Raw genomic sequence first — 27,655 nt, forward strand, 5'->3', positions numbered from 1 at the left:
AATTGGCTGCGCAGCAGGTTGTTTGCAAATGGTGTCAAATTTTCTACTGACTTGCTTTAATAATCAGATATTTTTGAAAAGACTCAGTTTACTCCCGGTACTACTGCTATAGCTGATACCATGAACTTTTTAGTCATAAAATGAGCGATTAATATTCTATTATTAATACCATCCCAGCCTAAACAAGACATAGTAGCTTCCCTATTCATCATGATCCTAACTCCCTGTCTACGTACCCCATCGTTATAGTGATACAACAGAAGATACAAGGTGTTAGAATAAATATAAGAATAAATACTGCTTTTGTTGAGGGCTTCTTCTTAGATATCTTTGGGACTGTCTCATTAGACTACATGGAGTTTATAGAACTAGTATAAAAGTTTTATTACCAATGCTACGGTGCCATCTGTTCTTTAAATTAGAAATGCTCCCATCTTCAGCCTAACACAAGCTTAAGAAATGAATCTTTTATGAGATTGCACACCTGTAAATTAAGCTAAATTTGCGCACCAGCGAATTTGCATATATGTTCAAATTAAAATAGATCATATAACATTTGTCTACTCAATGAATACTTCTTCTTGTAATAGCTATTACTGTCTTATTCTTTTTAAAAAGGGAAATATCTTTCACTAATTTAATCCAAGATGCAGCATATATTTAATTATTTGCACTAGTTAGAGTTTGTTATTAACATCGCAGTAACAGGGAAGTGACACAACTGTAAATTACGAAAAGCCCAGAGGTCAATCTAAACAAAACAAATAGCGGCGATAAATTCAAAATGAAGACCTTATTCTGGATTTGATTTTAATGTTCAAACCTATTGCAGTAAAAATGGTATCAAAAAAGTTTTTCTGTTCCGGCCTTGGCTTGAATAATTGTTTATATTGAAACCTTAGACTACTCCTACCAAATTAACAAAAAATTAACGGAAAATTCATTACGATTTTCCAGCTTGACGCAAGATTAGATTTGATACTGTGTTCAAATGAGTCAAATTTAACTCGGTGCTGTATTTGCATACTTTTGTATTAAAAGCTGTAACCGTGCATATTCTTCAAGTAAGAATGTTTTAAATATTTAACTGTTTTATGTCAGTAGTTACCACATTGAGTAGTTATTCAATACCTGTATTTGAACCCTTTCACAACGTAAAATGAATATATGCCTGACTTCCCAGATTTGTGCAGACCAAAAGTAGTACACTAACCTCAAGTGAGAGGTAGCAGGAAGGCATGGAATAGACACGCCATTTTATTTCGGATATTTCTACCATAGAAACGATGGTGAGTCAATTTACTTCATTCTTAAATAAAAAGGTAACGTTTTTTAATGGGCTCATAATTACTGAACAAAAAGGTTTTTTTTTGATGAAGTTGTTGGATTCACTCTTCCAAACTATCCTCGGCGCTTAGATTAATTTATCTGAGGTCATTAGATTAATGACCCGTTTAGCTTTTGAATTTCTCTAATTATTCTATATCTGCGAGTATCTTTCGGGATTAAACAAAGTTAGATGATATTCAAGTGGTGTAGTGCTAAAATATTGAAATGTAAAAACTTTACTTAATTAGTCGTGTTACTGAATGCTTCGATAATACCTTTTTTACAGTTTCGACGATTCTGTGCTTAGTACTTCAAGAGAACGTAATCCGGTGCAATTTACAGTCAAGATGGATCGCATCAATGGCAATGCTTACGGTGGTTACCTCACAGATGGCACTTTTATTGTTTCTTACACAGACCTTTTTGTTGCCATATATGAATCTGCCTTCTCGAGAGCTTCCAGAACTGAAAAGATAATCAAACATGTTCATAAAAGAAACCTAAAGACTGAAACTTAGTAGAAATCATTGCTAGAAATTGGATTTGCTTCAATAATCAAATATCTTGGAAAAATATCAGAATGAAAAGACATAAAATTGTGTAAAGAATATAAAACTAGTAATTGAAAAAACATTTGCATTTATTTTGACAAGTGATTACAACACTTCAAAAACCTTAAAAAAGAAAACCGAAAGTTTAAAGCTTAGTAGATATTGTTGTAAGAAATCGGACTTGCCTTTATTGTCAAATACCTTCTAAAAGCCTGCAGCATTAAAAACCAGCAAATTGTCTCAAATTGGCTGCGCAGCAGGTTGTTTGCAAATAGTGTCAAATTTTCTACTGACTTGCGTTAATAATCAGATATTTTTGAAAAGAATCAGTTTACTCCCGGTACTACTGCTATAGCTGATACCTTGAACTTTTTAGTAATTAAACGAGCGATTAATGTTCTATTCTTAATACCATCCCAGCCTAAACAAGACATAGTAGCTTCCCTATTCATCATGATCCTAACTCCCTGTCTACGTACCCCATCGTTATAGTGATACAACAGAAGATACAAGGTGTTAGAATAAATATAAGAATAAATACTGCTTTTGTTGAGGGCTTCTTCTTAGATATCTTTGGGACTGTCTCATTAGACTACATGGAGTTTATAGAACTAGTATAAAAGTTTTATTACCAATGCTACGGTGCCATCTGTTCTTTAAATTAGAAATGCTCCCATCTTCAGCCTAACACAAGCTTAAGAAATGAATCCTTTATGAGTTTGCACACCTGTAAATTAAACTAAATTTGCACACCAGCGAATTTGCATATATGTTCAAATTAAAATAGATCATATAACATTTGTCTACTCAATGAATACTTCTTCTTGTAATAGCTATTACTGTCTTATTCTTTTTAAAAAAGGGAAATATCTTTCGCTAATTTAATCCAAGATGCAGCATATATTTAATTATTTGCACTAGTTAGAGTTTGTTATTAACATCGCAGTAACAGGGAAGTGACACAACTGTAAATTACGAAAAGCCCAGAGGTCAATCTAAACAAAACAAATAGCGGCGAAAAATTCAAAAAGAAGACCTTATTCTGGATTTGATTTTAATGTTCAAACCTATTGCAGTAAAAATGGTATCAAAAAAGTTTTTCTGTTCCGGCCTTGGCTTGAATAATTGTTTATATTGAAACCTTAGACTACTCCTACCAAATTAACAAAAAATTAACGGAAAATTCATTACGATTTTCCAGCTTGACGCAAGATTAGATTTGATGCTTTGTGTTCACATGAGTCAAATTTAACTCAGTGCTGTATTTGCATACTTTTGTTTTCAAAAGCTGTAACCGTGCATATTCTTCTAGTAAGAATGTTTTAAATATTTAACTGTTTTATGTCGGTAGTTACCACATTGAGTAGTTATTCAATACCTGTATTTAAACCCTTTCACAACGTAAAATGAATATATGCCTGACTTCCCAGATTTGTGCAGACCAAAAGTAGTACACTAACCTCAAGTGAGAGGTAGCAGGGAGGCATGGAATAGACACGCCATTTTATTTCGGATATTTCTACCATAGAAACGATGGTGAGTCAATTTACTTCATTCTTAAATAAAAAGGTAACGTTTTTTAATGGGCTCATAATTACTGAACAAAAAGGTTTTTTTGATGAAGTTGTTGGATTCACTCTTCCAAACTATCTTCGGCGCTTAGATTAATTTATCTGAGGTCATTAGATTAATGACCCGTTTAGCTTTTGAATTTCTCTAATTATTCTATATCTGCGAGTATCTTTCGGGATTAAACAAAGTTAGATGATATTCAAGTGGTGTAGTGCTAAAATATAGAAATGTAAAAACTTTACTTAATTAGTCGTGTCACTGAATGCTTCGATAATACCTTTTTTACAGTTTCGACGATTCTGTGCTTAGTACTTCAAGAGAACGTAATCCGGTGCAATTTACAGTCAAGATGGATCGCATCAATGGCAATGCTTACGGTGGTTACCTCACAGATGGCACTTTTATTGTTTCTTACACAGACCTTTTTGTTGCCATATATGAATCTGCCTTCTCGAGAGCTTCCAGAACTGAAAAGATAATCAAACATGTTCATAAAAAGAATTAGTTGATACATTATTGGATATATTATTTATGTTGATCATAATTTTGAATCATTATCTATTAAATATTTTTGTTTTATGTATATCTTTAGGCCCCGCAATAGACTATAACTATTCATTCAATCTTGATTTTGGAATGTAGTATAAGGCAGATTAAGATGAAAAAATCATCAAGGACAACCAAGGACATATAGAGGAGGCCCGACTTAATGGCAGTTTATGTGGATCAGGATTCACTTCGAGGATGAGTGGCATTTCAGAGAATGGGCCAAATGAAATAAAAAATATAATAAAAATGGAAAAAAGAACACGGACGAATATTTATATCGCTGAAGAGGGGGGTGTTTTTGTGCTACCTAAAACAGTTCTTACGGAAAAAACCATTGGGGGGTAAAATGCCCTAAATTCGCGATTTTAAGCTTGCAATTTTAATACAATTTTGAAAAAGTACGAAAACATACCCACGGAGTGATATGATGTAACAATGATAAAAAAAAAAAACATTGAAAATGTATCAACTCAGACCATGTTAAGGTAAATTATAAAAAAAAGATGGACATCTTAAGCATTGTTGAAATCAGAACCATTCAAAGACTTTTACTCTACATAATTGAGTGGTATACACTCTTGGACTTTGAAAACCCTGGACGCCCCTTCCGTTCGTACATGTGGGTATAATGCACCTCAGTCATATCACTGTTGTAATTCTGGGGTAATTCAGAGAATGGTCGTAAATGATTAGATGTATTCATCGAAGAAAAACTGTATAGTAAACTGACTGCATGACTTTAGTGGGTTGTGATATTAAATTTGGACAAATTCAGCTTTACAGACAGTATCCAGCCCCATATAATAGAATTATAAATTGTCAGAAAGTGCCAAGTCTTCTTAGGACTGCTATTATCACCAGTAATCTTAAAATAAACTAAAATACTCCTATTACAACAGTTACTACTACTACTACTGGTAAATGACCACTACTATATCTATTAAAACTAGTGCTGCAGCAACTGCTTCTACAGCCTCTGCCGCTCCCAACTCTTCCATAACCCCTACTGACGTTACTACTACAAGTCCGATTATTATTACTACCACGAAAAATGTTACTACTTATAACTTCTACTACAACTACTACCAGTACTACTAGTACTACTAAGAGCCAAGGCCATATACAAGGGGGGGTGTAGAAGTTTTACCAGCCCTGAAATGTTTGTCTGACTCTTAAAAGCGTAACAAAATGCATATAAAAAAATGTATGATTTTTCGAATGTTTTCTATGTAAACCGCTCCCCGCTCCCAGGATAAAGAATATCCCCCCTCGAGCAAAAATTCAGGATACGACTGTGCTAAGAGCCATACGATTCTATTACACCCAAACTACTATTTAGAGCCATAGATTCGCTATTTCGAGGTCTGCCACTATTTATTTGCTGTTTATAAACAATACGATACGATACGATACTTTATTAATTAACACAGTTATAACTCTTTACATTATAAACAAAGAAAAACATGTGTTTTTGCTGGCATGGAGTAGTAAAAATTAACCATTTTCTAACACACCAAAAAATAACGTACTAAATAGCTAACAAAAAAAACATACCACAAAAAAAGATAGGTCTCCTTCACAATATCCCATAAAAAAACTCCCATAATTCCTATTCCCTCAGTACCACCCACTCCTGCTTACCACTTCCAACCAACCAGACCTCCCTACCACGTCCCATCTCCTCACAAATAAATACAAATTCGACCATTCTTTATCAAATAATCTTTTAACTTTCTCTTAAACTCTAGAAGATACTCAGCCGCCCTGATGGTCATTCCAGATAGTCTATTAGTTTATTTTTCTTTTCACAAGTTTTTTAGTTTTCAGTTACTGTGTGGCAATTTTTCCTCTATGCTGGGCTGCAGCTGCTGCTACAACCCAGATGAGGGATTGCGACCGTCAAGTTAATAATTTTCGACTGTGGCGGTTTTAAAAATGTACTATTTACACTGCCTAACCTTTTCCATTCAAACCCGAAATCAAAAATGGCACTAGGCCAGTACTCTACACTATCCAGACGCATTTATAACAGTCGCAGTGATACAAGCATTGACTTTTGAATGAGCCTTTTACAATCTCTCTACCAGCCTGCTAGGTACTCATTCATACCTTGCAAGATTTTATGGAGATGATAATATCTGTGATCATTGTGACAGTGAAGAGACAGTTGAACATATTCTAATTGATTGTGATCATTATATGCATCAGAGACGACACATAGAATCATTCTTCAAGGAACAAAAGGAAAATATTTCATTGAATTTACTACTTGGTGGTTTCTTAAGTGATGAACTAAATACCACAGTCATGCGCTTAGTAGTGCAATTTTTAGAAAAAATCGGATGGGACCAGAGGATGTAATTAAAGACGCTGGGAATCATTTAATTTCCAGCGTAGCAAGCAAACACTCGAAGAATATAGAGAGAGGATCTGAGTGACCATGTAGTCAAGAGGGGTCCGAAATTCATCTCATCATCATCATCTACCAGCCTGCTAGTGCTGAAAAAAAGTACAAAGGAGGCAGGTCAAGGCTATCTCTGTAATAATATGATTCACTTTATTATCAAGGTGAGAGACAGTAAATTTCTAGTCAAGGGTTTTCGACGATTGAGATGTTTTATATGCATAATTGCTTCTTTACTGCTTTTAATCATTAATATAGGACCACCCCAGAAACTCCTATTTGAAGATGAAATTTGCTAAACGAAAATTAAAACAATTTCTTTAATGGAAAAAAGCAGAAATTGCCTAGTTCTTCAGCAATTTCTAAATTTGCTATAAAAATATGGCTAGAATTAAAAATTGGCTTTATCACCTTTTTCTGTTTATTATTTTTGAGCTTACAAGAGAAATTATTAATTAGGGTTAAAGTAATCTTTAACATGTTTTACTTATAAGAATTTGCCGTTTGCTAAGTATTCTATAAGGAAGCTGTTTTTGTTTCTTTGAATAGAAGTTTGTTAAAATTAATTGTTACGCAATAAAAAATAATTACTAGTTTATGATCAGTTTAAAATCTTGTTATTGGTTAATTTTGCCGAGGTGTAAGCAAACGCACCCACAAAAGCTTTTCTGGAGTAACAAAATGCAAAGATTTTTCAGAAAGAGGGATTTGTTTTTATTGGAAGTTTTATTTTGCCCAAAAAATCCTATATAGTCTCGTAATAATGAGAAATTCAGTTGATAAAAAGTTCCACCTCTCCGAAAAAGTGCTGCCAATGTGTGTAGATGGAAAAGATAAGAACTTATGAGGAAAATCGAAAAATTTTGAAACTTCAGAGGGTGAGACACATGAACCCAAGGCCCCTAATCAAATTTGCACATGTTTGTTACTTCATACGAGCAAAAGCAAAAGTTTCCCAAGGTCCCACCTTGTGATTGACTGAAAGCCATTAATTGTACCATTACATCTCTTTATTAATTTTGGCATTCCCTAAATATAGCTCCTCAAATTTTAGCTGGTTAAGTCTGCATTTATTCTTAACTCGTTGAGTCTTATATAAATAGGTATTACGTCAAGAAGACCAATATTTATATTTTCTTGATGATACTCCCCTTGGTTGCTTTATCAAAGCCGGCTGATAATTCGTATTATGATAGTAAACATGTGGAATTCCCTTACTTGTAACTATCGAAAAACAGCCCTAAAGTTTGCGGGTTTACCATGTTTGACGATTCGAAAACGGTAAATACTTTTGCAATAATTATCTATTTTCGCTCAAACATTGAAAAGTTTTGGCCAGGTAAGCATCAAATGTAAATCATAACTATTCAATTATTTAAAATGTGTGCTTACGGTTTTTTAAATATTTGTTTTTTTATGTTGTTACATCTTCATTCGTAATGTCGTATTTTTCTCCTGAACAACCATCTAACTCTTAGGTCTCAAACTCAATGCGAGACTTGTGCGAAAATTAGTAAGGAGTGACCCGGCTCAATAGTAACCGAAAATCTAAAAACGGATTTTTTATAACAGTATTTAGTTCAAAAGAATCACAAAAAGAAGATTTTAAATATATAAGTTTCATCAAGTTTAGATTTACCCATCAAAAGTTACGAGCCTGAGAAAATTTGCCTTATTTCAGAAAATAGCGTATCAGAGAACCCTGTAGTAGAAGTTTCAAGCTTGTATCTATAAAAATGTGGAATTTTGTATTTTTTTGCCACAAGACAGATCACGGATGCATGTTTATTTGTTTTTTTGTTTTTTTCCCAGGGGTGATCGTATCGACCCAGTTGTCCTAGAATGTCGTGAGAGGGCTCAAACTAACTGAAATTAAAAGTTCTAGTGCCATTTTTTAAGTGACCGAAAAAATTGGAGGGCACCTAGGCCCTCTCCCACGCTCATTTTTTTCCAAAGTCACCGGATAAAAATTCTGAGATAATCATTTTATTCTGCATAGTCAAAAAACCTAATAACTATGTATTTGGGGACGACTTACTCCCCAAGAGTCCCCGTGGGAGGGGCTGCAAGTCACAAATTTTGACCAGTATTTACACATAGTAATGGTTATTGGGAAGTGTACAGACGATTTCAGGGGAATTTTTTTGGTTGGAGGGAAGGGATGAGGGGAGAGGTTATGCAAGGGGAACTTTCCATAGAGGATTTTGTAATGGGGGAAGAAAGTTTCCATGAAGGGAGCACAGCATGTTTGAAAAAATAATGAAAAAATAAATATGAAAAAGTTTTTTTTAACTGAAAGTAAGGAGCAGCATGAAAACTTAAAACGAACAGAAATTATTACGCATATGAGGGGCTCACCTCCTCCTAATGCCTTGCTTTTTACGCTAAAGTAATTTTATTGGTTTCAACTATTTTTTCTACGGCCTTTTTGATTCAGGGGTCATAAATAAGGAATTGGGACTAAATTTAAGCTTTAGTGTAAATAGCGAGGCATTGACGAGGGTGTGAACCCCCTCATATAAGTAATAAAAACATACTAATATAGAAGTTCGTTACGTAAGTTAATTCGTAAGTTACGTATATTTTTACTAATAAAAACGTTCGTAAAAAATTAAAAGTTCTAGTTGCCTTTTTATAAACAAAAAATTGGAGGGTAACTAAGCCTACTCCGCGCTCCTTTTTTTTCTCAAAATTGTCCGATCAAAACTATGAGAAAAACATTTAGCCAAAAAAATAAATTAATATACAAATTTCGTTTTAATTATTCATGTGCGGAGAGCCAAAATCAAAACATGCATTAATTCAAAAACATTCAGAAATTAAATAAAAAAAGAAGTTTTTTAAACTGAAAGTAAGGAGCGACATTAGAACTTACGAACAGAGATTACTCCGTATATGAAAGGGGCTGTTCCCTCCTCAACGTCCTGATCTTTACGCTAAACTTTTTTACTGCTTTAAAAAGTGGAGTTGAGAGAAAGAGTCGAACTTTAGCGTAAAGAGTGAGGCGTTGAGGAGGGTACATCCCCTTTCATATATGGACTAATTTCTGTTGGTTTTAAGTTTTAATTTCGCTCCTTACTTTCAGTTAAAAAAAAACTTGTTTTTTTATTTAATTCACATAATAGAAGCAAGTAGTATAGTACTTCTATAGTTAAACTTAAAATTGCTTTTCAGGTTACCCGATACTTGAATTCTTTACAGTCTTGCAAGGTTTTACGTTTCTGGATAAAAACTATTCACTGTTGCAAATTTAAACTCCAACCGGGAGTGATTGCGGCGAAGTCGTAATCTGAGCGGAGACTTAGTGCCGTTCATAAGCAATAATAATTGTTAGCTCCTATACGCAATTCCGAACGCTGAGTTAATCTAACATAATAATATAGTTAATATAATATATTATATTATATATATTATATATAACTTATATATATAAATATTATATATATTTTTTATAAATATTTTATATGTTTTATTATTATATATAAATTATATATATATTATATTATATATAACTATTATATAATATAGTTATGTATAATAATATATATAATTAATGATTTAATTTTAACCCACTAAAATACAAGACAAGCGGAGTAAATAAAAGATAATGAAAGAAAAATAACACAGCTATACGAGCGATAAAACATATATACCACAACGATAACTCCACTAACGAAAGAACTGCTAAGAGATAATAAAACTATAAAGCGAAAACAGGTAAAAACTAACGGAAAAATAAACGAACCAAGAGGGGGAAGGGGCCCAGAGAAAAAATATAATCCTTTTCCAGTTTTTAGTAACTTCCGCAAAGGAGTAATAATGTCAGAAGCCCCGAAATACCGAATTATTTTCTTGTTCCTATAAGACCGGGTAAATGAAGCAGAAACTTACAATAGCGGAAATATAATATACACACTTCACCCAGATCTTGTTTTTTTTTCAGTGAAATACCGGATAGGAAAAGTATTGAATGGTCGCAAAAACTAGTGTATAGCAATGCAGGCACTTTTCGATAAGAATGACCACGATTAGCTACTATTTTACCATAACCCGCTTTAAGTTTTCTTTAATATGCCGTACAATATTGATCCTAAAAGCTAGTAGATTCCAATAAATATGAATCCTTGACCGCCGCAAATCAGAGACACAATGGATGGAGAAGTTAGAACACGGATTTCAAATGGGCATAGACTTTGCATTAAAGACTAGGTACTCACAGTTATCAATATTCAATGACAGACCAACAGTTTTGAAATGTTTTGAAATAGATGATACGGAATTCGAGAGGCTAGATCTAGAACGGCTTAAAAGAAGTATATCATCCGCATATGCAATACAAGAGACATTTACCAAATTACAAAAAAGAAAGGGCATAATTTTGTATAACACACTGCGGATACAAATACTGAAAAGATACGGTGAAAGAACACCACCTTGACACACTTCCAAGCGGGTTGGAATATTCCCATAGCAATTAGAGTGAAACTTAACCGAATATGGGAATTACTATACAAAACTGAAGAACCTGAACGACAAAACGTTGACTCCTGAACTGACAAGGGAAAACATAACTTGAGAATGAGAAATACTGTTAAAAGCTTTAGACAGGTTCAGGGCACAAAAATGGATCTAGCGATTTTACTGTGTATTAGCTTTCTACTTTTTTCAAATGTTACCGCTAAATATCTGTAAAATTAGCACACGCAAATTTCCTTGAATTTTCTTTCGAATCCGATTTGCACTGAATCTCTATTCCACTTCCAGTTGCATGTTGACTCTCTATCTATTCAAAAGGTCGATGAAAGTAAAGTTTGTTTGGTATCAAAGCATTTTCAATCTTGAAATATTACTTCAATTTCAACACTTTCAGTGTATGCCTGATAAGATGAAGATATGCATACGCAAGGGTGCTGGCAGAAAATTTTCCGGGGGGAGGGCAGGCTCCAAAAGAGCAGTAATGGTTGCGTGACGAAATATATTTCAGGATATTTTTTTGGGTAGGAATAATTTTTTTCCAGTTTTTTACTAAAAAACTCAAATAAAAAGGGCAATTTAAACTGCTTGCAGCTACCAGCTACTACTACTACTACTACTACTGTTACTAACAACTCACCGCAGCGCCAAGCCGCCTGAGGCCAACACAGCTACACATGCTCCCTTCCATCCCAATCTATCCGAAGCCTCCCTTTTTACACCCTCCCAGGACGTTCTCATTTCCTTGAAATCTTTCTTTATGACGTCCTCCCTACCAAGATGAGGATGACCTGCCTTCCATTTAGCCCTAGACGGTTGACTGAAAAGGATAGTCTTCGGCAATCTGTCATCCTTCATCCGCAGAACATGCCCTAGACATCTCAACCTGTCTTTCAAAATAGCCTTAGAAAGAGAGATTGAACCACATTTTTCGCATAGCTACTGCTTGAAATATGGCCAGTCATCCGAGTACCCAGAACAATACATAGGCAATTTCCCTTGAGAACATCTAGCAAAACCTCATCCACTTTTCGGAGTGCCCATGCTTCAGAGCCATATTTTGACCACTGTCATCACTGTAGCTTCTAATATTCTAATCTTGGTTTGCAGACATATCTTCCTATTCTTCCAAACTTTTTTTTAACTGTGAAAAAACACCCTGAGCGTTGGATATTTATCTTTAACATCTTCACTGCTCCTTCCCTTCTTACTAATAATACTACCAAGGTAAACGAAGCTGTCAACCTGATCAATGTTTTCTTTTACATCTTTTCTTCTTCACTTATTCCTAGCCTTAGCGACTTGGTCCTCTTCAAAGGGCTACCTCGTCTCTTTCGGCTTACCTGCAAGACTGGGGACCTTGTGGTCAACTCTATTCCCATTTGAGGAGTTGTACCCCTCGAGGAAATTATCGCCTAATAAACAACACAGTATTTGCACGTGATTCTGATTAATGGATCATTTCTTTGGGCTTGTTCTGTTTTGACGGGCGTTTTCGGGCTGAAAATCCTCTTCCTAGCTAATTTATCTACTATGGGCTGCCTCCCCTTAGTAGCATAATATTTGTAGGCATGGATATACAATGAGTTGGAGGTAATAAGCTTGAGACAGTCTGTGCAGGATTTCAACTCCTGTTGATAAAAGAGCAACGCCAAGGGTTGAAAACCATGTTGTGACCAAGATGGGCTCAGGATTGCACGAAGTCTTTATTCTTCATACTGGAGGTCCCAGGGAATTCTCGCTGTCGGGTTTTAAGCCGGCTTCAGCACTACGGTGTAGACATAAGAAGATATGTGATCCTCGTCCTGTACTGGTATCAGGGATCATTGCTTTTCCTGAGGCCAAAATAATTTCAGTTGTTTACAGAGCATGAAAATTGGAATTCGGGATGTATACGACGTTGAAAAATGACTATCGAATCGATATTTTGACTGACAAATTCAGACGATTCGAACTGGACTTATTAGAAATTTCAGAAAATCATATTTAATGGGTAGTAAGCATGAAAATAAGTGATATAGAATTTGTTTACTCAGGCAGGAAGGATGGTGTACATAGATAGGGAGTAGGGCTCGTGATGAATAAGGAAGCTGCTAACTCTTGTTTAGATTGGAAAGGTTTTGATAATAGAATACTAATTAGTTCTAATTGTCCTTATAACAGAACTAAAAGGTTCAGGGTGTCACTTATAGTAGTATATGCCCCTGTAGAACTGACTGATGGAGATACTAGTGACTCAGATGAATTTTACTTACAGTTACAGGAGCGAATAGACAGGATTCCAGGTAGAAATGTGATGTTTTACTAGGAGATTTTAACGCCCAGATCGGATTGATGGCATACTAGCCTAGGTAAATTTGGTGTAGGAGAATAAAATAATAATAATAATTTATTTATCACCCATTTCACAAAACAGAGGTTAAGTGGAGTAAAATACAAAAGAAAAACAGCAAAAGTAATACAAAAGAAACAAATTTAATCATATACAGAAAAAAGACGGATAAGGCGATGAAAACATCCTAGCCTATAAAGCGCTTCAATAGCTAGCTTCACAGATAATTTTTCGAAAGCATCACTGATATCTGTCGCACAATACTTTTTAACCAGTTTTGTATTCCGGTAAGAACAAGGTAGATATAAAAGAAATTTGCAGTACCGGTAATAATTTATGCGAATACGTTTTAGATCACCAGTCAACAGAAGTGGCCTAATAACAGAACAGAAGAGCACAGAATGATCACAAAAATTTGAGTAATGCCGAGTTAGCGCTCTTCTCCTATAGTGTCCACGATTTGCTACAATCTTAGAGTAACCGAGCCTCAGCTTATCACTAATATCTTTGACAGCACGAGACCGGAGAGCATTCATAGAATCGCATACTGTTATACCAAGCCAACGAAACGATTTAACACGAGAAATACTAAAACCATCGCAGTATAGTGATTCTGAACAATTATTACCGTTGAAAACAAGAAACTCGCACTTCTCAATATTTAGGTACAGGCCGATATCGTGGAAAGCAGAAGTAACTGACTTCACTGAACGGGCAAGACCAGACTCAGTTTGACTAATCAGAAGAGGGTCATCCGCATAAGCCAGATATGAGATATCCCTAGTAGGCACGTAGTCGATATTTTTGATAATACATTTTCAATACAAGCATTAAAAATATACGGTGAAAGAACTTCCCCTTGTCTTACACCGCAACGAGCAGGGATATGACCAAAATAAGAATTATCTAATGACTTAAGGCGAAGGTAAGAATGGGAGTACCAGAAACGATGCACGTGAATTACCGACGGATTTACTCCTCTCTGGCATAATGCTGTCCATGCTTGAGTATGACAAATACTGTAAAATGCTTTAGACAAGTCTAGGGTTGTGAAATGAAGTACGCGACGAGTGCGATGGGCATCTTTTAATAAAGAAGTCAAAGCACGGTGAGCATGCTGACAGCCTAGCCCAGATCTAAAACCAGATTGATTATCATCATTTAGAGCAAGCTTAGTGATATAAGGTAGTAGGAGGTGTTCAAAAAGCTTGCTAAGAGTACAAGCTACCGTTATCGGCCTATAAGAACTACAAGAAACCGGATCTTTTCCTTTTTTTAGAAGTGACGTAACGCTACCGCATAGGAACAAATCGGGCACACACGAACTACTCAAACACATTTGAAAAAACAGTTGGAGATGAGATACCAGTTCAAAAGAATTCGGAACAAGATTCAAAATAGTAATCCCATCAATATCCAAAGATTTTGATTTTAAACCCTTAATACCTTTAATAATAGCCGACTTTTCAACTGGAATCACATGTCTCTGACATAAACGTGACGGCAAATTTTTTCAAGCGAACACGAGAAACGCTAATGCACTGCATAATTAACTTTTGAAAATATTTTTGAATAACGTTCGATCCAAGATGGAAGAGATATAATATCATTAGAACTTGCATCCGGAAACTTGGCAGAATTTATCACTTTTCGCCACTCACTATTACTTTTAGGAAAAGTTTCACCGGAGTAACGAACGGCACGAAGATGGCGTTTATATTCAAGTTTCGTCTTTTGTTTTAGATCAAACAAAGTACTCCGAGAAGGTCGACCACAGGCAGACCAGATTCTTAACCAGAATTTGGCCTTATTCTTGACTTTTTTCAGCAAATGGTCACACTTCCAAATTGGTTTTTGGGTATTCCGCCTGACACGGCTTTTTTTAGCAAAGGATCACACTTCCAAATTGGTTTTTGGGTATTCCGCCTGTCATCGGGATGGCCACATCTTCAGCTTGCTTTATACATAAGATAATGTCACGATAATAGCGATTCAAATCAGCACGAGCATTGTCAATAATAGGGTACACATTTGTGCAAAGAAGATGGAAAGGGACATGTACGGTGAACAGTAGAGTTCCAAGGGTAGCAAGGTAAAGAGGCATGTTCGCACTAGACCAATCACGTTTTTCAAACCACTTATGGGACATTGAGGGTTGGTTCGAGTATATGTGAGAAGTAACCATAATATCAAAATACAGAGGTAAATGATCATAATCTCTCTCATCTTCATCAACATGTACTGCTGAAGTTTTTAATGAATGATGGCAGATAGAGTGGTCTAAATTTGAGACAGAACCACTACAGTGGATATATATAAAACTATGGTCTTTCGTTAGGACCTTAAATACTGACGGTAGACACTGAAAAAGCGCTTCCTTTCGTGTCGAGGAAACGGTGATGTCACAGTTTAAGTCGCCTATAAGCACCCACTTGTAACCCAGACGCTCAATACCAGATATGAGAGTCTTTAATTTATTGCAGGCATTCGCATAGCTGGAGAAGGAAGAAACAGATCTTCTATCATGGGGCAAATAGGCGTTGATTATGATCACGTCTGCAAGCCGGATTGCAAGATAGTGTTCAGAGGATTGGTAGTAGCTAGGAGACAAATAGCTAGGCGGAGATCGCTTAATTATATAGGCAAGACCGCCAGAAGGCCTGCCTCGGGTACGTCGGGCATTCGTGATGAAAACAGCATGTTGAGAACTTCGCCTTAGAAAGTTTACACTGCAACTTGGGAGCAGGTGTTCTTGTAAGAGAACAACATCATGATTAGCTAGTTTCTCATCAAGGCTTAACACTTTATCCTTTGTCCATTGATGTTGAAAGAACAAACTGAGACTTTATACTCATTCATGATTGGAAGCGAGAAGGCCGTGGAACTTTGGAATTAGCAAGAGACTTTAGTTTGGAGCAACAAAAACTGTAAGCAACATGATCTCCACTAAAATTTGCACACTTTGGGGTGTTACTGCAAGATGAGTCACTGGAGTTCATATGGGGACCAGAGCACCGTGAGCATTTGTAGTTTTTATCGGGACATTTTGCAGCAAGGTGTTCAGGTGATTGACATTTCCTGCAGCACCTAGGAATTCGCCGATATTCATACACTCGGAATAGTTCATAGCCTATCTTCAGTCCAGATTTAAGGGCCGAGGAAAGAGAAATTTCGTCTTCGAACGCAATTTTCGCACAATTTGAGCTCCCAATTCTCATAGCGTCTCGAACATCCCTGCAAGCTTTAAGAGGCGCAAGATCAAGATCTTGTGCAACGCGTTTCTAGTTTTAACCAATGCGGTGTTTGGTCATAAAATGGCCCATAAGTTAACATGGTATTCACGTGATGGTAAGATAGCAGAACTTATTGATTATGTTATAGTAAAACAAAGACTGGCAGGATCAATTCAATATACTAGGGTATATAGGAGTGCTGTTATTGATGTTATGAGGGAAGATCACCATCTAGTAGTGTATAGGGTCAATTTAAAGCTGAAATTTCTCAAGGATATCTACCTCTCAGGAACATATGATGCTGGTAGACTCCAGGATAAGAATTTGAGAGAAACTTTCCAGGAACAGTTGGCTATTAAACATGAGAGTTTAAAATTTGAGAACATGGAAGATGTTTGGAATAATTTTAGAATAATAATTTGTGAAGTTGCTAAAATTCATAAACATAACGCATAAACACTCATAATACATAACGCATAAACAGTTGTTTTATTAGAGCTATGGCGACAAAACTATTTTTCCATTAAACAAAAAAATTAAGGGGAAAATTTAATATATTTTCTCTAGATCGTCTAAGAAATCGATCGTATTTCTTAGCTATTTTAACAGTAATATCAAATATTCCGAATTTTCCCATAGTATACCTATTTTTGAACCATAGTGGAATCCCAAGAAAATATTTACAAAACCGGAAAAAGTAAACGAGGATACACTTTTTATCCCTTTTACTTAAAAAATTCAAAAATGGAACAATGAAAAATACATGAGGTGCAAACATTGAATTATAAATTATAGCAAGTGTTTGCTTATTAAAACGACACGTCACCCTGACTAGCAGCCCATTAGTTTTTCCTAAGTTTTCCAATACAGAGGATAACACCAACTCCCGCGTAGCTTTAATTAACGGACCAAAAGGCAACCAAAGGTAATTAATGGAATCCTTATTAAAAATTTCATTGATCCCACCCTAATTAAATGATGCTGGAAATCCCTAATATTATTCACCACTAGAAATTCTGTTTTAGGCGGCTCAATCTCTAATCCTATCTCCCGTAGATGTAAGTGTAATATATTAATTGCATTCTATTACTACTACTACTACTACTATTCTGCTCCCAATCCTTTGGTTTCCTTATAATTACTTTATAGTCCCCAATTTCCATGGCGACCATGCCGCCCCCCTCCTGCCGCCTTGCCAGTGCCCATGCGCATATGCATCTGATATGATGCGTATGCGCAGGATCTGCTCATGCCACATGTAAAAAAAATTCGAAAAGTTTTTTCCTCGCTTGTTTTTCTCCATAAATCCAGCTTTTATCTGAATACATTAATTTAATCCCACATATTTGTATAAGTTGTTCCTTTCCCTGTAGTGATAATTTAAATGATTCACATGTTTTTTTAATATCAACCATGGCTGCGAAATTTTACAGCCAAAATGGATTATTAAACTATGGTGAGGGTTGGCTTTTCGCATTTAAGAATTGACACATTTTAAGTTGACAATGGGGCGTTAAAAATCAATTGTACCGGCCGCATGTAGCTGATGGGCCTCAAATTTGGCATCCCTTATCTAGCTAATAGTCATTTTAAATGCAGTCAAAAACAGACTTTTCACGAAAATGTTTTAAACCGGATTCATAAAGGGTTTCCCAAATTCATTCTATTCGTTTGACTGTACTAAGCCCTTAAAAAGACTAATATTTATACTTCCTTCATAATTGTTTATGTTGATTGCTTTATCAACTAATTAAGATAATTCCAACTGATAACTTAAACTGTGACGGTAAACATACGGTTTTTCTAGCTGGAAACTCTATAAATCGGGAATACAGTGCAGAAGTTTTCCAAACTTCATGCATAGCTGGCTGACATTGGTAAGTCATTTTCTTCTTCTTTAGGTTATGTTTGTCTTAGAATACCTTGGAGAGTGTAACCTAGGTTATTTTTACTATGACATATTTTGAAAGAAACGAGTTAGTTATTTAGACATAATAAGGCTTTGGGTTTTATTTTTAACATTCTTCCTTTTCCGCAACAATAGAACTTTACTCTGAAACTATTGACACATTTATCCTTTTTTTTATATAATAAAATTTCATCTGAATATTTTTATTATTCAAAATCACGATTCTTAGCATGCACTAAAATCTATATACAAATCAATATCGAATATGGATTAAAGTTGAAAAGTGTATTTAAAAGTAGTACCCCGCCTTTGGAAATTTTAAATTAATACTGTCGGACATCCCAGCGTTTTCCAATTTCCACATATGAATATCTAATGCCAAAAAAGCTGCTTAATTAACCGTTTATTGTTTCTATAAACCTTAAAAAATCCTAATGAGTGAATTTTTACATACTTTATTCTTTTAGTCTTAGAAGACCCAGCATTCTGAGTCCATATAATTTCGTATTTAATTCTAATTTTATTCTACTGTTTAATAGTTGCATCTGGTTTGAAAAAAAAATTATATGCCTTAATTATTAACAAATAAAACGATTCTTTAAATTCTGATTGGGTTATGTATTACTTGTTAAATCCGTAATGGTAGAATTATAAAAAAAAACAAAGACAAGAAACTTAAAGGTTATATATGCCTTGACAAATATTGTTGTTCGTCCTGAGACTTATATATATATATATATATATATATATATATATATATATATATATATATATATATATATATATATATATATATATATATATATATATATATATATATATATACATATACATATATATAGTCTAAGATACTGACTACAAAGATACTGACCACGAAGAAACTGGCTGCAAAAGCATATTTTGAAAAGAACTGAGACTATTTGATCATCTCGTTTTTAAATGTTAGTATTATTTAAACAGGAAAAAGGAGAGGTTACTGTTTTATACTTGATTTATACAGTTTTATACGTTATTAACTAAAAAAAACTTTTTCCATAAGACACACACACAGACACGTATATATTTCAAAAAATAAGAAATAAAGAGGAATGATAAATTTATAATTTTCCATTCATTTGTTTTGGCTGCTTATAATTTTTCATTTACAGTTTCATTTTGTTGTGTTGGGGTACTGTGCTCTTTCATTTGATGTTTATTTTAAAATTTCAAACATAACTGTGCCTGTCATCTTATTATTGCTAGATGAAATTCTAAGATCCGCATAAAAATGAATAAATTGATATGAAATGCCACAGTTTTTACGAGGGATAAAAGTACTAATTTGAAGATTGAGCTATTCTAATACGGGGCTTAGATAAGCATGCTTATCTTTTTTCTGGGGAGGGGTCTCCCGTGCAACTGAACCATCGTTTATCCAAACCCTACGCAAGCAAGCCCGTTTAACTGATCCCTCGTGTAAGTCACGCCCACGTTGACTCAGCCCACGTCAACTCAACTCCTTTTCAGCTCAATCTTCGTACAACTCAAACCCATTAAACTAACCCCCCTCCCCATGCAACTAAAACCCAGTTGAAGTCAGCCCTCATTTAGTTCAACACCATTTAGCTAAAGACTTGTGCAACTCAACCCATGGTTAACTCAACCCCATTTCAACTCAACCCCCGTACAATTCAGCCCTAATTCAACTCATCGCTCATATGGCTCAACCTCATTTAACCCAACCGTTTTTGACTAAACCCCAATTCAAATCAACCCCATTAAGCTAAACCCCTCTTAAATCAACAATACCTAGAAAATATAATTTGGCCCTTCGGAATTCATAAAATTTGACAAGAATAAAGTGTCTTTATTTAATAGTTAGTTCTTATGTAGGTGTTCTTCATGCTGTTTTGATATAAAACTATTCCCTCATTCCTTAAAAAAAAAAAAAAAAAAAAAATCCTTCTGTTCTCTCTATTCAAATTAGTGAACTTTTCATGCCCAGGGCCTGAACACACTTGAATTTCACAGTTGCAGCACTGAGATTGAATGGGGTTGGATCAAACGGGGCCGAGTTGCGTGACGGTTGATCTAAATGAAGGTTGAATTGAATGAGGGTTTATTTAAGTATGGGATGAGTTGAACAGGGGTTGAGTTGCATGGGAGTTGAATTAATGAGGGCTGAGTTAAACTGGATTGAGTTAAATGGAGTTGAGTTGAATGGGAGGTGAATTAAATGGGGGTTGACTTGCACGAACAGGGAATCAGTTAAACGGGGATTCTGTTGAATGGGGGTTAAGTGAAATGGGTTAAGCTGAACGGGGCTCAGTTAAGCAGGGATTCAGATACACGCACACATTTTTCAGTTTTAGTTGTCATTCGTGACTGAGAGCTCTAATTTGAAGTAAAAGATAGTAGAATTCTAAATTATACGGACAGGAATGAGAGAGAAGAACTTAACCCCTGCCCCCGGAAGGTTGGTCTAAAGGAGCCTTCCTGCACCAAATTGAAATATATTGAACAACAAATCTTCGTTGTTTTATGTGCTTTGCCCTCTAGGCAAGTCCTTTAGCCTCCCCCTTCAAAAGTTTGGACATAGGTGACCCAGTGTTTTAAACTAATATATCCTTCTTAATTTTTCTTTCAGAAATAGTTCACCATGACCAGAGCAGTTCCCATTGGATTTGATCCACTTAATGGTGATCAAGCTGCCAGAGTTTATAGTTCGTTTGGATATTCCGATGGACTAGGGATGGTTACGACAAATCCGGGTGGATTTATGATGACAGCTGGCTTTGCTGAAAAAGCAACTGAGCTTTATAATTTCCCTGTCGATAAAAATGATGTCTGGATTGTTACGTTTCCAAAAGCAGGTAAAGTTCTACTCTTACCTTCTTCTTGAAAAAGTTGACAATTACCAGACTAGAATAGTGCTACAGCCTGTTAAGCCATGTCTTCATCATGACCTTTTCAGGCCAAGTTGGCGGAGTAAAAACAGCTTTTCTTTCATCGAAAACAGATTTTTCAGAAAAAAGCAATTTCAAATGCACCTTGTTTGCGTTTTTGATTCTTAAAAAGTGGAGACAGGAGACTGGGACTGCCTGGAAAAATAAAAAAGCACGGGCGACTTTGCCTGAAAAAGCCATAATGAAAACACGGCCATACTTGAGTACAAAGGAGTTACTCAACGCCACCACAAATAGGAGTACGGCTGAATGCCCCTTAGCCTTCTAAAGGCCAAGGAGTCATTTACGCTTTACTTAAAACATTTTGTATTTCGAGTAGTTTATTTTTATTTGTAATAATAGCAACTCAACAAGAAAGAAAATAAACGTGAACTGACTATAAAGAATTAATACCTGAAAGTATTCGCAATTTTTGATGTATTAACACTATATAAGATAAGAAGTATACAATATTAACCATTTTCAGTTAAGCACAAATGACGCTCTGATAAGGCTTGGGGAGTGTTGGCCCTATTTTTTCTTGTCGTAATTTTTTCTCGTTTTAAGTTTGAATTATTAATATTGAATTATTATGTCTACTCACCTATGGTTTGATGTCGTTCTTTACTTCTCTTTCAGAAGCTTAAATTTTGAAAAAAAAACAAGTTTTTTTTAGGTTAGTTTACGTACCTTTCTTACAAAGGTTATTAGAACAACAAGAAGCTTTTTTAAAAGTACTAAAAAACTTTAGCGTAAAGAGTGAGGTGTTGACGAGGAGGCAACCTCCTTCAGATACATGATAATTTTTGTTTTTAATGTTGCTCCTTGCTTTCAGTTGAAAAAACTTGTTTTTTTCAATTTAATTTTTCATATAGACGGGCTCAAAATCAGTATTATTTTTCGTCATCTATAGGGCTGAAGCCTTACTAACCTCCATCATGCTAAAACCATAAATTCGACGAGTACTGATCGACCATTTGATTCTAAGAATCTTATTGTTCAATATTCTGTTTTAAGTGTTTGTTTATTCAAATAAATGAATTTTGAGGTCGTTTATTAAAAACAGTTCTGGTTTGGAGAATACAAATGAGAGGTCAAGAATCAATGCAACCATATGTGTTTCTAGATGAGGCTCTCTTAATTCTAAGACTCCAGTTGAGTTGAGGTATCTTCGTGGTCAGGAATTAAAACATCGGTAAGATGCAGATATTGTGTTCCGCTTTAGTTTGACATCCCCTGATAGTTTCATGTCAATACCCTCAGACGTTGCTGGGATATTGCAGATGCATGTTTTTGATAACCTGGACGCACACTGTGTCTTTGAGGTTATTTTGAATCCCCCTTAATATACCCGGGAAGTTTCAACTTAATATACTTAGCCATTTCTGATATATTGCAGATGCATCGTCTTGACAACCTAGATGCTCATATTGTCTTTTGATTTAGTTCAAGAGCATTCCTCAGCATGCATCGAAGTTTCGAGTCAATAAAATTAGCCACACCTGAGATACTGAAGATACACTCTTTTGACACCCCAAATGCATATAGTTTCTACTATAGGAGAAGTTCAGCCTTCTCCTAAAAATATTATTAAGATATAATTAAAATAATATTCCTTGAAAGTTTCAACTTAATACCCTTAGCTCTACGTGAAATATTTCAGATACTTCCTTTGAGAACCTGGATTTACATAGTATCTTTTGATTTAATTCAACATCCTTCTCAAAATGCCCTGGAAGCTTCAACTTCATTCCGTTAACCATACCTGAGATTTCTGAGATATTGCAGATATGCCCTTTCAACAATCTGGATACATGTAGTTTGCTTTGATTCAATTTAACACCCCCTCTTGTATGTTCCAATTTGATGTCCTTAGCCATTCCATAGAGACTGCAGATACTCCCTTTTGACAACCTAGATGTATATTGGGTTTTTTTATTTAGTTCAAAACCCCCTGAAAGTTTCAAGTTAACACCCTTCATTGTTACTGAGGTATTACAGATTCCCCCTTCAAAAATATGGATGCATGTATTATCTTTTGATGTAGTTCAACACCCCTTTAACATATCCTGAAAATTTCAGCTTTATACCCTCTAACGTTCTTGAGGTATTGTAGATACAACCTTCTGACAACCTGCATATACACTGAGTCTCATATTTAGTTTAATATCTTCCTCCACATTTCCTGAAATACTAACTTTAAGGCACTTAGCCTTTTTGGAGAACAAGGATCAAACATGCCTCCCTATTTTAATCATAAGAATTATGTGTAAACAATGGGCGATTGACATAATTTATAGCCCTTGTCCCAGGGGCTTTGGGGGGTTCATAACAAAGATTTTAGGGGTAAATATGCTCTTATGTGCCCTTTTAAGAGTTTAGACTGGTTATAGAAACATATTATTAATGACTAATTTCTAGAACACACTTAATTTACTTTCAATTACTTTGGGGCTAAAAGCTTTGAGACACATGCCAGAAGGCTGTGAAAAAAATTATTTTTTATGTTTCACTTTGATTTTCTCGTCTTATTTCATTTTAAACCGTTCATGGTAATGAATGCCAAGAAACAATGGCTTGCTAATATAAACTGATACTTTAAGAAAGAAACTTTGGTATTGATATATCTACATATCAAGAAAATCTAACAGCATCTGGCGACGATCTGTAAAATCTAAGAAGCTTTTTCATCGATCTCCGAAAAATACTTAGCAAAATGGTGTAAGATCAGAGAAGTAACATATAGCAGATTGATTAGTCAAAAGTAGGGGTTAATATTACCCTTTAAGACAAAGACCAACTATTAACCCTCTGATATCCTTAGCAAAGATGGTAGTAGCTATTAAACGGACCAGGGTCATTTGTTGCGGCACTAGATAGATACTTCTTGTTAATGGCTATAATTACAATTTTTAGGTACAAATTGGGTATCTGAAATGGCTTGGCTTATCGGCAATGACCTTGACTATTCGGGTGCTAAGAAATCACTAGACATGCGAGTTCGTCTCTTTGAAAAAGTTCATCAAGGAATGATATGCTCTCTAGAAAGAACACGCTTAAATAGTCTGAAGCCTCCGAGATATATAAAGACACATTTACCCTTTTATCTTCTTCCACCAAAGCTACTGGACACCAGCAAGGTATGCTGTCAATTTTTCACCCAACCTGCTAAAATAACGTAATTATTTATTCAGCACAGAAGCTTTTAATTCAAGATCCATGGGTGCTCATGGGGTTTTTGAAAAATGTTTTGAGAGTCCTCGAGATTTAATTTGATAATTTTTATGTCATAACTATTATTAAAACTACTTTTTTTAGTAATTTTAACTAGCTAATTTTTGTCTTTAAATATGCATTGCATCTACAGAAATATCCAAATATTTTTTTGGAAACATGATTAAAATTCTTGATCAAGCATTAAAAACAGCGTCCAAGAAAAGCGATACCACAAAGTGAAACACTCACTTTATAATTCGATGATATCTTTCGCTCTTTACTGAAAGCATGAGGCTCTCAGAGCATAAAATATGTCATTGGCTTACAAAATTCAAGGAGCTGTAGTTATTTTCACCTTAAATAAAATGTAGACTTAAAGTTTAGTGCAGATCCCCCATACCCTCCCACTCACACTGTACCTGCAAATTAAACTTGATATAACTAGCACAAGCTTTTATAGCCACATTTATCCCAGTCTGTAAATATTGACTAAAAGAAATCTCTACAGACTCTTAGAACAATAAAAAAGATCCATTAATCTTGCAAAATAAACTTTGCAATGATATCTCGTAAAGCAATATAGAAAAGCCCATATAATTGTATGATATCACGGGAAAAATTCATGAACAAGATTATTTAAGTTTGATTTGTAAATAAACGTAAGATGGACTTTATTCATTTAAGCTTTTCTGGCTTAGCTCCCGAGATCCTATAATTTTGCAATACTATTCCATGTGTAACCTTCAGTTTGGTTTATATGTTATTTTCCCCCGAAATTCTAGAGACAAACACCGAGAATATGACTACCAGATAGTAAAAAGTAAAATAAAAAAGAAAAAAACTGAACGGGTTTTAGCCTATGTGTGTTTAGGCTAAACACGATAAACACACACGATTGAGAAAAAAAAAATGAGCCACAGGTCATTTTGTTATATTACCAAGAAAAACAAAATAAAAACTATGTTTGCTCCCTAGACCGATGTTTGGTTCGTTCATGCCTGAAAACCATGATTTTCTATGATCCCTTTTTGGTTGTTTCAGAAGTAGGAAATTTTCTGGGGAATAGCACATTTTGGTCAGTGTTGCCACTTTGTTTTTTTCTGGGGAATAGGACATTTTCGTCAGTGTTTTCACTTTGTGAGCGTGAAAAGAACTAGCAGTATTTTGTTATGTTTAAAACCGCTTTGCGTCCGTAAACCTTTAAAGGAAAGCTACACCATCTTAAACTATTTAGTGCTTTATGTGTTTAGCCTTTTTTTTGCCTCATTTTTAACCCGTCTTTCTTTTTAAAAACTTTTCTGTGTTCTACTACAAGTAACTGAATAAATTCATATAGAAGTCTTTTTCGTGAAAATGTCTTCTTTTAAGACATATTCGGTAGTGTGAATTTTTACCTAAACAATTCAAACTATCAAATTGTATTTTCACTCTACTTGGCCTTTTAATACATGGATTTCAAAAATGTCATATTTCTTCTGCAAAGACGAAACAATTTTCAACTTTCATTCTTATACATCTTTGGGAGGTATGAAAATTACACAAAAAACATGTGATTGACAAGAAAAATCCTGATTGACGTCATATTAAAAGCACATTTCAAGAGAATTAATTGTATCATTTCTCCCCCTCCCTAAGTATTGCAGGTATCATTTTTATATCATCAGTCTTTTTACGAAAGGTGCTTTAAGCAGTTTTATAATGCGTAGAGGAGAAATGAACAACCTAGACCATCAAATGTGACAAGACTAACACGAATAGCTATGGTAAAGGGTATCGAAAAAAATTGTCTCAAGCAGTGTTAAACGAACAAGTAGAACAAAGAAATATTAAGTTGAGAAATCTTGCGTCAGCGATAGTTACAACGAGTCAGAAACAAAAGTTAAGAGCAAAAAAACTTCCAGTTCGAAGATAAGCGGCAGTAAGAATCAAAACTAATCCAAACTGAAGTAAAGAAAAAGAAATATGCAATTACGAGACATTGAAATATGCAGTTAATAGTTTTCCAGCCAAGTTTTACCAGTCAAAGAGGTGGCTTACTCCTCTAAAGTATTACAATAGAGAAAAAGATAGATTACTTTTCTAGGATCTTACGGTAAAATGATGAGCTTTAATTTCAGTAGTTTGAGGCTGAACCGTCTTCTAGTAAAACAATTTTATTATTCTGGGATCTGCAATTTCCTAAGAGACACACTTTTTAAGTCTACTGGTTTTTGTGTGTTTAATTAAATCATTAATAGGAATAAAAGTTTGTGAAAATTCACTTTTTGTCTTTTGGTGTAGTTCAACAACCCCCTCAATACACCCTGGAAGTTTCAACTTAATATCTTTTGATGTTCCTGAAGTATTGCAGATACGCCCTTTTGACAACCTGGATGCACTTAATGATTTTTGATTAGTTCATAATCTCACCCTACATTCCCGGAAAGTTTCAACCTAATGTTTGAAAAGTTTCAGGAACAGACGTTCCTGAGATATTAAAAATCAACCCTTTTGACAACCTGTATGCACATAGCGTTTATTGATCTTACCGTATGAAGTTTTGACCCAGTAACAGAACGAAAAGTATTAGAGTTGCTAGATTTTGTAGAAGTAGTCCCTTTTTTTCCTCTGGTATAAACTTTAATATCATTGTAATCTTTGCAGGTTATCTACGTTGCCAGGAACCCTAAAGATGTCGTTGTTTCTTGGTATTATCACCACAAACTCACAAAATATCTTGGGTTTAATGGAAATCTGGATGAATTTATTGACTTCTTTATTAAAGATGAAGGTAATAAAAAATGAGTTTTAAAGAAGATAAGAAGGTAAATGCAAAAGTTTGAAAGGAGAAACATACGAGTGGGATTGAAGTTAAAATTGTTATAAAGTTATAAAATTGTTATGTATATGAGTTATAAGCATAGAAAATAAAAACATGAAATCCAGTTTTCTAGATCTTTGGATTTCAAATGTGTTTTCTATTTGGAAAACAGGAAATCCAACTTTCTTCAAAAAGTGAAAGCAGAAGCTTACGAAAGCTAAATAATTAATTTCATTCCATTATTTTTCTTTCTTTTGTTCAAAGATCATTTCGTTTATGTTTTAAAGGTCAATTCCAATTTTCAAAAGTTGGTATCCTTTGGACAAAAAGTTAGCACACTTTGTAAATTGAATATTTAATTTG

General features: G+C 34.8%; 2 protein-coding genes across 3 annotated transcripts in view; both read left to right on the forward strand.

Annotated features, from left to right (window-relative positions):
• The window catches only part of LOC136039814 (cyanophycinase-like), a 34,254-nt gene extending 32,392 nt beyond the window's left edge, over positions 1 to 1,862 (forward strand). The window contains exon 9 of the mRNA XM_065723721.1: positions 1,616 to 1,862. Within this exon, the coding sequence (XP_065579793.1) occupies positions 1,616 to 1,847 (232 nt within the window). The 3' untranslated portion in view covers positions 1,848 to 1,862. The remainder of the gene's footprint in view (positions 1 to 1,615) is intronic.
• A 4,560-nt stretch (positions 1,863 to 6,422) lies between these two features.
• LOC136039815 (sulfotransferase 1A3-like) overlaps positions 6,423 to 27,655 on the forward strand; it is a 28,497-nt gene continuing 7,264 nt past the window's right edge. Inside the window, exons 1-5 of one of the 2 annotated variants that reach the window (XM_065723722.1) lie at positions 6,423 to 6,569; positions 18,251 to 18,320; positions 20,979 to 21,204; positions 24,193 to 24,416; positions 27,136 to 27,262. In XM_065723722.1, coding sequence (XP_065579794.1) covers positions 20,991 to 21,204; positions 24,193 to 24,416; positions 27,136 to 27,262 — 565 coding nt within the window. In that variant the 5' untranslated portion in view covers positions 6,423 to 6,569; positions 18,251 to 18,320; positions 20,979 to 20,990. The remainder of the gene's footprint in view (positions 6,570 to 18,250; positions 18,321 to 20,978; positions 21,205 to 24,192; positions 24,417 to 27,135; positions 27,263 to 27,655) is intronic. The other variant, XM_065723723.1, reaches the window with a different exon arrangement.

Source organism: Artemia franciscana, chromosome 20 (assembly GCF_032884065.1).
Source record: "Artemia franciscana chromosome 20, ASM3288406v1, whole genome shotgun sequence".
In the NCBI taxonomy this organism is placed as follows: Eukaryota; Metazoa; Arthropoda; class Branchiopoda; order Anostraca; family Artemiidae; genus Artemia; species Artemia franciscana.